This window comes from Parasteatoda tepidariorum, chromosome 9, assembly GCF_043381705.1.
Source record: "Parasteatoda tepidariorum isolate YZ-2023 chromosome 9, CAS_Ptep_4.0, whole genome shotgun sequence".
NCBI classification, from domain to species: domain Eukaryota; kingdom Metazoa; phylum Arthropoda; class Arachnida; order Araneae; family Theridiidae; genus Parasteatoda; species Parasteatoda tepidariorum.
Genome location: NC_092212.1, coordinates 63,395,146 through 63,407,590, shown reverse-complemented (window position 1 = coordinate 63,407,590; position 12,445 = coordinate 63,395,146). Strand labels below are relative to the sequence as shown.

The following is a 12,445-nucleotide window of genomic DNA, read 5'->3' as shown; positions in this document are numbered from 1 at the left end:
AAAAAAAAAAAAAAAAAAAAAAAAAAAAAAAAAAAAAAAAAAAAAAAAAAAAAAAAAAAAAAAAAAAAAAAAAAAAAAAAAAAAAAAAAAAAAAAAAATGAAGAAAAAAATTAGTTGAAGACAGAAAAAAGTTCATTATATCCAACTTCCTCACTTTTTTGGTTCACTATATTCACAAAAAATAACATTATACGTGAATAGCAAGGCACAGGACCTAACATTTCGTTCACTATATCCGGGAGTTCACTATAAACCGTGTTCACTATAGCGGGGTTTGACTGTATATTGAAGAAGTGTCTGGTGATGAGGTACGAAAAGAATACGCAGATCTTTTGAATTTTTTCTTATCAAGTGGTTAATTCTATCATGCTAAATAAGAATTCTATGATTCTATCAGTGGGAAATGGATATACTTACGCTTTCTGTACTCTAGCCTAAATAACAAATTAAATTATATAATATGTTCTGAAATTTGCCCATGCAATGAATCTTAACGAGACTTAATTAAAGAGCTAGATAAGATATTTGCGGACTTCTTTCCTCTTCTTATAATCGATATATTAAAGACAAAGAATGTAATGATGAGATACGAAAAAAAACTTATAATATTTTACTTTTTTTTAGTCGAAGAGTTATTTTTATACCTTACAAATAGCAGTTCCTGAGCCGCGATGTGTCAGGGGATAGAGCGTTCGCCTTCCATTAAGGCGAACCGGGTTCGAATCCCAGTCGATACGAATTCCGCATCCTGCTTGCACCGACCACAGTGCTGACGTGAAATATCCTCAGTGGTAGACGGATCATGGGTAAGAGTACCCTTGCCGTCAGTCTAACCGTGGAAGGTTCTCGTGGTTTTCCTCTCCTTGTAACGCAAATGCGGGTTAGCTCCCTCAAAAAGTCCTCCACGAAGGCAAATTTGTTCCAATGCTCGATCCAGGAGTTCCCTTGTCTTTTGGATTGGGTTCAAAATTACAAGGCTACGGAGTTGAACATTAGTAGTCGTAAACCCATAAAATTGGGTCGGCTGTTCAACGACAAAATAAAATAACAGTTCCTTTGTCCTAGAATTTGTCCACTAGAGAAGCTTAATAAAACAAGCGAAAATTGCTAGATTAGATATTTGAGATTTACTTTTTTTAAAAATTATACTTGAATTATTATAGGAGAAGAATGTGGGGATGGGATATAAAAAAAAGCGTAGTTTTTACCACTTTTTCTAGTATGCTAGTAACTGGAAAACAATTTTCGTTTTCCGTTTGATGACTTGAAATGATCATATGTTGTGCTATGTTTTTAAATAATCCATTGTAAATTAAATACTTTCTATACTCATGTAATACACGCAAACCTCCGTTAACATGCATCATTGTTAAAGCAGGTAAACATATGTTAACATGCATACAATATAAGTTGTATTGTATGCATGTTAATAGATGTTTATTTGTAAATTTTTAACAGCTGTGGAACAGCACATTTTTCATATCGGATATTTGTTCGGAGCTGTAGATTCGTAACAAGATATTTCAAACGATAAGAGCTGTCATTAAGAAAAAAATTAGAAGTGGGACAATATTTTAGCTGAATTTATTAACCCTTTGGGGACGGGTGATTCAGAAAAGCATTCGTACAAAATCAGAATCAAGTTGTAATTAAATAAAAAACGGTAACTTAAATGTAGTCGTTGCTAATTTGACAGACTTACTTTACTTTTAATTTAATTATTGTTAGTTTAAACATATATATAATCAATGTTAATTCAAAGTATAACTAAATAGTTTTATTTTGAACAAAGGATTGGTGAATTAAATAAATCAAACAATTATTACTCCGCCCACAAATAAACTGCTAAAGAAATACTTTGATTACCAGTTTTATATTTTTAACCTGATTGATACGGTTTTATGCTGTCACGTATTTGTGACAGTCGGCTCGAAAGGGTTAATTTTGTCACATGCATGAAAACTCATATCGAGGTGCACTGTTATTTTGCAATATAATTCACTTGTCAGAATGACCAATTTTAAAAAAGTGTGTGAGGAATACTTTAAATAAACGTTTTTAGAATATTTTTTTCTCACTGAATTGTAATTATTTTTAACAATTAACAATAGGAGTTTTACACCTTAACCCTTTGAATACTAATAGGACTCATTTGTACCAACAAATGCTTAAAAATTACTAATGGACATGTGTATCCCACCATTAAGTACTGCCGGGACATATATGTCCCAACATCTAAATTGATGACCGATTGTCAGAAAAATCCTAAATACTAAATTTGCCTTATTAGTGACCTATTTTGTCCTTTTGAATAATAAACGGGACAAAAAATCATTTTTTTAAAATTCGTAGTCAAAGGGTTAAACATAGAGTTTCAATAGCTGTGTAATAGGTTTTAACTCTATATTGAAAAATAATAAATATTTAATAAATTTTGAAAAAAATTTTTTGTAACAGATAATTCATTTCATTATTAAGGTCTTCTAGTCCGTTTACAATATTACGAAGGGTTGCCATCTGCTATACTTCTTTTAAAATATTTTATAGAGTGATAGTAAATTGAAAACTAAACCTTTCAGTAATTTTTTGTATTTTTTACCAATATTTTAAAAGCACCAACACGAGATCTGGGATAAAGCGGCATTTCATACTAACTTTTGAATCATTTGCGTGTAATGGTAAGAAAAAACAGCTTTAATTCAAATTTTTATGGCAAAGAATCATACATAAAACATACACTTAGGTACCACTGAAAGAAATTTCCCCCCAAAAGCGTAGAAAGTCTAGTCAGACTTCTAGTGCAGCCTGCGTGGAAAAAAAGGATAGAGAGCAGACAGTAGCGTGCAACCTTTTCCCCCACAGAAAGTTTATTCCATACTTTTACAGATTATTTTTTTTAAAATTTCATGAAATTATAAATAAATAAAGTTCAAATGAGCATATTAGATATCAATGAAAAAGAATCCAACATCTACTAAATTAGTTTAAGCATATACTTATTATTACTTATAATTATCTGGAAATTGGAAAACTGCATACAGTATAGAGTTGTAATTAAGGAAATTATGTTGAATTAGTAAGATGAAAGTTGTATGAAATAAAAACTTTTTAAGGCAAGAAATAACTATTTCTAGAAAATTTGCTCAGTAAAAAAGTCTTAAAAAATTAATATTTTTTTTTTTTTTTTTGTAAATTTAAGAAGTTTAGTTTTTAGGTATACAAAATTATTAAATAGTTTTAATTAATGTTATAAATTTTTTCTATTGTTTTAACCAAACAAAATAAAGTATCCTTTAACGCAGAGTTTCTTAACCTGTGGTTCATGAACCCCTAAGGGGTCCATGAGTTATATTTTGGGGGTCCGCTGACTACTCCTAATTTTTAAAGCGTTTGGAAGCCTACCCATTGCTTGTAAAGCGAGTTATGACAACTATAATTCCGTTTGCTACAGAGTATCTTTGCGAAGCGGGATTTTCAACAATTGTGACAATAAAAACATAACATCGAAATCGATTGAATGTTGAATATGATATGCCCGTTTGCTTTGTTGAAAACCATCCCCCAAATCAATTTGTTAAGTAAGGAAAAGCAGCAGCAACCTTCACATTAAAAATTTTAATTTTAAAAATTTNCAGCTGAAGAACAGTACATTTTTTATATCGGATATTTGTTCGGAGCTGTAGATTCGTAGCAAGACATTTCAAACGATAAGAGTTGTCATTACGAAAAAAAATTAGAAGTATGGGACAATATTTAAGCTGAATTTATAAATTTTGTCACATGCATAAAAACTCATATAGAGGTGCACTGTTATTTTGCAATATAATTCACTTGTCTGAATGACCAATTTTAAAAAAGTGTGTGAGGAATACTTTAAATAAACGGTTTTAGAATATTTTTTTCACTGAATTGTAATTATTTTTAGCAATTAACAATAGGAGTTTTACACCTTAGCCCTTTGAATACTAATGGGACTCATTTGTTGGGATAAATGTTTGAAAATTACTAATGGACGTGTGTATCCCACCATTAAGTACGGCCGGGACATATATGTCCCAACCTCTAACTTGATAACCGATTGTCAGAAAAATCCTAAATACTAAATTTGCCTTATTAGTGACCTATTTTGTCCTTTTGAATAATAAACGGGACAAAAAAAAATCTTTTTTTAAAATTCGTAGTCAAAGGTTTAAATATAGAGCTTCAGATAATGTAATTCAGCGGTGTAATAGGTTTTAACTCTATATTGAAAAATAATGAATATTTAATAAATTTTGAAAATAATTTTTTGTAACAGATAATTCATTTCATTATTAAGGTCTTCTAGTCCGTTTACAATATTACGAAGGGTTGCCATCTGCTATACTTCTTTCAAAATATTTTATAGAGTGATAGTAAATTAAAAACTAAAGCTTTCAGTAATTTTTTGTATTTTTTACCAACATTTTAAAAGCACCAACACGAAAGATCTGGGATAAATCGGCATTTCATACAAACTTTTGATGTAGCGGTAAGAAAAACAGATTTAATTCAAATTTTTATGACAGAGAATCATACATAAAACATACACTTAGGTACCACTGAAGGAAATTTCCCCCTAAAAGCATAGAAAGTTGCAGCCCTGTCTAGCCAAACTTCTAGTGCAGCCTGCGTGGAAAAAAAGGATAGCGAGCAGACAATAGCGTGCAACCTTTTCCCCCACTTAAAGTTTATTCTATACTTTTATAGATATTTTTTTAAAAACGTTATAAAATTATAAATAAATTAAGTTCGACTGAGCATATTAGATATCAATGAAAAAGAATCGAACATCTACTAAAGTAGTTTAGGCATATAATTATTATTACTTATTAATATCTGGAAATTTTAAAACTGCATATAGTATAGAGTTGTAATTAAGAAAATTATGCTGAGTCCGTAAGATGAAAGTTGTATGTAATATAAACTTTTTAAGGCAAAAGATAACTATTTCTAGAAAATTTGCTCAGTAAAAAAGTCTTAAAAAATTAATATTTTTTGTAAATTTAAAAAGTTTAGTTTTTAGGTATACAAAAATTATTAAATAGTTTTAATTAATGTTATTAATTTTTCTATTTTTTTAACCAAACAAAATAAAGTATCCTCTGACCCGACAGTTTCGAGAAAAAATATTAATTACAACATAATATTGTTTCCCGAATTTTATAAAAATAGATTGCACTGGGAAATTATTATTTTTTTCAGTTACATGAGATTCGTTTACAGTTCTCGAATATTTTCGTACCGCTGATTTCAAATCTGCAATCGGTTTCTCCCTTCATGCTTTAGTTTTTTAATGACATATTTAGTTAATTTTTTATCAAAATGTGCAACTTTAAAAACGTTATACACAACAGAAGGTCGCATAAGTGTTGCGACAAACGTCGGGAGTAGTTACGGCGCATCGTCAGAATTAAAACTTCCCTAACCCGTGCTTAGAAATGTCAAAGTACGCGGCGATGGCACTTCTCTATTAGGATCTGTTCAGAACCATACGAAGAAACAGCCCCTAGCTGCGTATGGCTACATTTCCGGGCATGGATTCCTATGCAATTTCAATCCTGTTGATGTGCTCTTATTCGTCTAAAAGTTGGTCTCAGCATTTTTTGACTCTCTGTTTTAAACTTACACTTTTCGTCAAAAAAGAGACTAAAATTGTCATTTAAGGGGTCACCGGTGACCGGCCCTGAGTTTGTTCGTAGCTCCAAGGGGGTTACCGGTGAAGCCAAGATTATTAGAAACACATAATTCGAGTAAATTTTTAATTTTTTTTATATTATTATCGTTACTAAAATGGTTTGAAGAAATTAATGCAATATCGAATACACAAAAATAGTTTTATTTATGTACACAGAGATGCCAACTTGACAGCGAATAAATCTTTTCAAGTGATAGTTTATTAATTGTGATTCTTGGTTTAATAAATTCAATTGAGTAGATTTTTATCCACCATTATGTCTAAGCAATTTGTAGGCTTATATAATTCACCATTCATTTCATGCTAAACCTTTTTTATGCTCAGACTGCATACTATCAAAATACTATTAACTTTATCATACAACTCTACTCAAGGGGATCTCCCCATTCCAAAGATGATTTTCCCTTCAAAACTAAAGATTTACTTCTTTAAGGACTTGACTTGTAAAAACAACATACTACAACTTCAAAGATATATAGGACCTCCCAGAATACAACAAAACAGAATCGATGAATCGGTTAGTGGCCCTTCGCGCCAAACGCCGAGATAACCCCAATATCCAGCATCCAGCATCATGCTAAACCTTTTAAAAAAACTTGCAAAATCTGTCTTATAGTTGCAACTATAGTTTGCAGATATTTACTGTTTGGCTAGACGGGCAGGCCATGTAAAATTAGCTTGGCATTCAACGCGTTAACTATAGGAGGTTTAAATATAGGGCTTCAGATATTGTATATGCGGTGTAATAGATTTTAACTATCTTATTGGAAATTAAATTAATATTAAGAATGTAACAAAAAAATTAACTTTTTGTAAGAGATAATTAATTTCATTATTCAGGTCTTCTTGTCCTGGGTTACCAACTGCTACACTCTTTGCAAAATATTTTATAGAGTGGTTTTTTAAAAACATTCAGCGTGTTAAAAAAAATCTGTAGCTTGAGGAGTAAAACTTATTTGAAATCCCCATACCCGGAAAAGGCAAGATCAATTATTTGCATAAATGCAGCAAAAAATTGTTCCCCATTGTTATCAAGCTATTTTGTGTAGTTGTATTTTCCAGGAATTTGATAGGCTAATTTCAAATTCTTCACATATTAGACTCAGGAAATATTCAAACAATTCAACTTTTAAACATGTTTAAATATAGAAAATAAACAGTGACGAAACAACTGCAATTTTATCCAATTTACACTGGTGTCATCTTGCAGTAATGCGACCTTCAGTAAATCGAATACCTACATGAAAGGCCGTGCAAATTGACGAAATTTTCCCGAATGTGTAAGTTTTATTTTAATACCACCAATACCTGAAATTTCAACAATTTTAGCAAATTTCATCACGTATGGTATCGGATTCATTCACCTTGCAACAAGTGTTCAACGAAAAACACGTGTTTGAACAATAGAAACTTCTACAGGAAACGTCAGTGGAATGAAATGGTTTACTTTGTTGGGGTTTTTCGTTGGAGAAACGGAATTGTTTTACGCATAAGTTGTTAAAGGATGAGCTGAAAATTATAATTTTGCGGTTTTTTCGGTAAGGCTAGTTTGCGCCTGTCAGTATACTTTTCCGGCCATTTTATAGGTTTATAGGAAACTCCGCTGACATCTTTGAATGTTCGGAAGTAAGTTATGATTTTTTTTTATTTGTGGTTCAAATAAAAATAAAATTATTAGCGATTTTTGTCACAACTTTTGCAATTTTACAAAGATTTATGAGTTATACTTTAACATTTTTAATGAAATGTTATGGACTATTTCCTATATCAATTGGTATAAATAAATTTCATTAACCACTTAAATAGATGCAAATTTAAATTAATTAAAACACACTTTGTCGTTATAATCGTTTAAATAAGTTCTTTCACTAGTCCTTTAAATGTCGTTATAAATAATGCATTAGTCGTTAATTAATAAAAAATAAAATTGCACAAGCAATCTTTGACTCGACTTTTGTCAATTTCAAAAATTTATGAATTTTACTTCTACACTTTTTAATTATAAAAAACAGGCTAATAGTAAAATAAATCTGCTACGTGATCGTAATAATATTTGTAATAAAATATAGTCGTTAATTAATAAAAAAAAAATTGCACAAGCAATTTCTGTCTCGACTTTTGTCATTTTGAAAAGTTTATGAATTTTACTTTCACACTTTTTAATTATAAAAAACAGGCTAATAGTAAGTCAAATAAATCTGCTACATGATCGGAATAATATTTGCATTAAAATATAGTCGTTAATTAATAAAAAATAAAATTGCACAAGCAATCTTTGTCTCGACTTTTGTCATTTTGAAAAATTTATTACTTTTACTCTCACACTTTTTAATTATAAAAAACAGACTAATAATAAGTCAAATAAATCTGCTACATGATCGGAATAATATTTGTGTTAAAATATAAGATCCGAAAAAAGTAGTTAGAAAAAAATTCTTTTTCATTCATATTCGAAAATTTATCAATAATTGATTTCGTAAATTAAAGAAATATCAATGAGGATTACCTGTTCCTCTTGGATCTAAATTAGAGCAAATTATAAAAATTGAGCCCTGTAATAAGGATATAAAGTGAGCCATGTTGAAGATTTTACCTATAACGCAGAAAAAGACACCGGTGACTCATGCTGTTTTCAAAACCATAAATTACTGAAATGATAATTATAATAGTTTTTATTTATTTCGACTTAAACTAATACAGAATAATGAAAAGAGTAGGAAAAATATGTTTTATAAAAATTCTGCTTCAACGGGTTATTTTAAACGTAAATGTGCTAAATTTTTTATTGTCATAAAATGTACTACCTCCGGCAATTCACAACAAAATTTAGCTTTCTAAATCTTGTTTTGAGCTAAGATTTCCCTTTTCTTCACATTATTTAATCTGATAGTGAAATATAGCACAACAGGTCTTATCAAAGCTCTGTGTTATCACACAAACAGCTGCGGACACTAATACGAAATACAAGAGCCATTAAACTCACATCACGATTTTTACCTCTTTTAGTTAACGTAAAAGCGTGTTAGAAAAATACAAATGATATAAAATGCAAATCCATCAACTCTCAGTTTTATAAACAAAGAATTTCCGTCTGCCGCTTGAAGCTCACTTTTCTCACCCGGAGTGACATTATTAGGTCAAAATGAAAGAGCTCCTCAGCTGTCGAGTTGAAGAATTCATTACATTTTCACTATCTTTTGCATTTTCATTTGATTAGCTTTTTTAGAAGATACAGTTTTTTTTTGTTGCTCATTAAAATGCGAAAGTAGAACGTCTTTCAATAATAGATTCGATTTTTTTTTTGTGTTGATAGTCAATCAACCCATAGAGACTCTCCAGACGTACAAATTTTTGTTATCGTTTCTTGACAGCTTTAATTGTATATGAATCGTCTTATTGTGTAATAATAAATGTGTCATGTTTTTGTTAAATAATTAGAATAATTTAGTTATTATTGGTCGGGAATTCAATAGAAAACTGATTGAGTTCTAACCTGCATTACGGTAACACGTCATGTTCTGTATGATTTTGTCAATGAGTTCTCTGTTTCAATCTTTGGCAGTAGATAGGAAACTAAAAAGTTATACTTAATTCAGCGTGCGGAGTAGACCAGACCAACAGTTTAATGAAGTCTGTTTTCAAAAATAGGAAATCAATCTATCTCAAACAGGAAATCAATCTATTTGCTGCAATTTCAGTGCTTAGATCCATCAACATTAGCCATGGTATCTGTAATTTTAGATTTAATTTTGCAGGACCGTTATTAACAATCAGTCATGCTATCTGGGATTTTAAACTCGTCTCTAATTATCATAAACTGTTTCCAAGGTATCAGTGATCTTGTTTATTTTCTTTGCTATATTCAAATCAAGATAGTCGCATTATCAGTGTTTAGAAATTTATTTTTGTGAGGTTTTATTCATACGACTGGTATTGGTGATCCTAGATAAATAGTCACTGTATCCGCTAGTTTTAAATTTATTTTAAACTTGTCTCTGATTATCATAAGCAGTTTCCACGGTATTAGTGATCCTATTTATTTTCTTTACTATATTCACATCAAGATAGCCTAGTTATCTGTATTTAGAAATTTCATTTTCTGAGGTTTTATTTATACCACTGGTAGCTACTGTATTAGCGATCTTAGATTTTCTGGTCTATACTAGATAGATGGTCACTGTATCCGCTAGTTTTAAATTTATTTTAAACTCGCCTCTAATTATCATAAACAGTTTCCACGGTATCAGTGATCCTATTTATTTTCTTTACTATATTCACATCAAGATAGCCTAGTTATCTGTATTTAGAAATTTCATTTTCTGAGGTTTTATTTATACCACTGTAGCTACGGTATTAGCGATCCTAGATTTTCTAGTCAATCCTAGATAGATGGTCACTGTATTCGCTAGTTTTAAATTTATTTTAAACTCGTCCATAATTATCATAAACGATTTCCACGGTATCAGTGATTCTATTTATTTTCTTTACTATATACACATCAATATAGTCACATTATCTATTATTCGAAATTTCATTTTGTGAAGTTTTATTCATACCACTGGTAGCCACGGTATCAGTGATGCTAAATTTTCTTTATGTAGGCTAATTCTTCTTAAAAGTGGCCACATTATTCGTGGTCATAGATTTATTTTTAAAGGCATTATAAGGCTATTTTAAAAGCATTAAGTAACAAACAAAAATATGAAAAATTGTTTAGCCGTAAAGAATATTTTATGCTGTTCTTGCATCTGAAGGGATTTATTGGCTACCGCGGATCAGACAGAATATGAATTACCGACTTCAACGGATTCCTGTAACCAATAGCAATATTGATTACTATTGGTTACAAGAATCCGTTGAATCCGGTGCACAAGTAATATTTTACTAATTGGATGATACAATTTCAACTAACATTTTAGCGATTTCAAATAAAATTTTTTTTAAAAAGCATACAGGTAGAAAGTAATTAAATATTATGTAAGCATATAAAGGGTAAATTTGCAATTTACTTATTTTTGGTGAGGTGTTTCCTTTTAATGGTAAAAAAATATTTTGTTATTTGTAAAAAAATAATTAATTTAGGCAAAAAAAGTACTCGTAGAAAAAAAACTTGCATAAGCAAGGTTCAAAAATGTGCATCTATTCATTTCTTATTCATTCAATAAGTATATACTTTGTATTATCATCATTATATCGTGAAGAGCTTTTAAAAAAGCAAATAAATATTGCGAAACAGTAAAACTTTATTGCTTTTTATTCTCATGCATTTCCGATCAAACATTTAATATACTGACTTTTAACGTAAACTTTAAAAATTGGGAATCGTTTACGATATCTCAAAACATAAACGATTGCATTTATTTGAGTGCAATAATCCCATCAAAAACATAACATAATTAATCATGCTTTATTCTTATCCAACATCAAACTATCATTCCTATTTTTTTTAAACATAATGAATGAAGATAGATGAGAATCCTCGTTAACTTAAAAAAAGTCATAAACAGCCTGCTTAAACCCCTTCTGTGTAATTACTTCCAAATTGCAATTCGCAGTAAACGGATGCGAAAAAAAAGTTCTGCGTGGAAACAGTCTCAATTGCCTACATTTCCCAGAAAAAAAAAGGAACATTATTCGCTAGTTTTTTGCAATGGCCATAATCCCATCTACAACGGCACGATCTTAACATACTGGCTCACCTTTAAACATAAGAAACATATTTTTCTGTATATACTCCTTTGTTAGTGTTGTATTCTAAGCGTTGCCAACAGGATGGAGAAAGCTTTAAAAGGTTGTTCCTTTTTTTACAATCCTCGATGCCGAGAATCTTGTTGTTTAAGATGTTCCTAATAACCTATATTAAGCCGACGGTGATGTTTTGCTTTGTGTTTTTTTCTTTTCTTCCAAGATCTCGATAATGTTCGAAAGTGTAGTCGTTGGTCGGTATATTACCCCTTGGCATCTTAATGAGCTTTTTTGAGAAAGTTTCGATTGCTGTTTTCTCTGAGCGTTTATGGACTTTCGTTAGGAAAGGATTGGAGGCATGTTTGATGAGTTTTATAACCCCTTTTGAAGTTTACGAACGAAAGAATTTTTTTTTCTCCAGTTCTGAAACATTGAAAAGTGTTGTTAAACTAAATAACTTCTGAAACACTGAAAAGTGTTGTTAAACTAGAATCGCTACATTATTTAAGATAGCTACAATATTTGGGATCACATTGATATTTAGTATTTCACACCATTATTTAGGATTCAAATTGGAATCCAGAATTATTTCCAACGAATTATCTGGCCCAGAAAGACTGAAAAGTGTTGTTAAACTAAATGACAACAATAATTAGGATCGCTACTTTATTTAAGATCACTACAATATTTGGGATTACATCAATATTTAGGATATCATACTATTATTTAGGATTCGATTACAGTATTATTTCCAACAAATTATCTAGCTCAGAAAGACTGAAAAAGTGTTGTTGAACTAAATGACAACAATAACTAGGATCGCTACATTATTTAAGATCACTATAATATTTGGGATCACATTGATATTTAGTATTTCACACCATTATTTAGGATTCAAATTGGAATACAGAATTATTTCCAACGAATCATTTAGCTCAGAAAGACTGAAAAAGTGTTGTTAAACTAAATGACAACAATAACTAGGATCGCTACATTATTTAAGATCACTACAATACTTGGGATCACATCAATATTTAGGATATC

The 12,445-nt window shown here is 30.2% G+C and overlaps 1 protein-coding gene across 3 annotated transcripts in view; it reads left to right on the top strand.

Annotated features, from left to right (window-relative positions):
* Positions 1-12,445, top strand: part of LOC107454538 (nucleolar protein dao-5) — a 122,997-nt gene that overhangs the window by 88,085 nt on the left and 22,467 nt on the right. Inside the window, exon 1 of one of the 3 annotated variants that reach the window (XM_016071764.3) lies at positions 7,111-7,342. The exons of the other annotated variants lie outside the window; for them this stretch is intronic. Coding sequence (XP_015927250.1) covers positions 7,333-7,342 — 10 coding nt within the window. The 5' untranslated portion in view covers positions 7,111-7,332. Of the gene's footprint in view, positions 1-7,110; positions 7,343-12,445 lie in introns of those variants that run through there. 3 annotated transcript variants of the gene reach the window in all.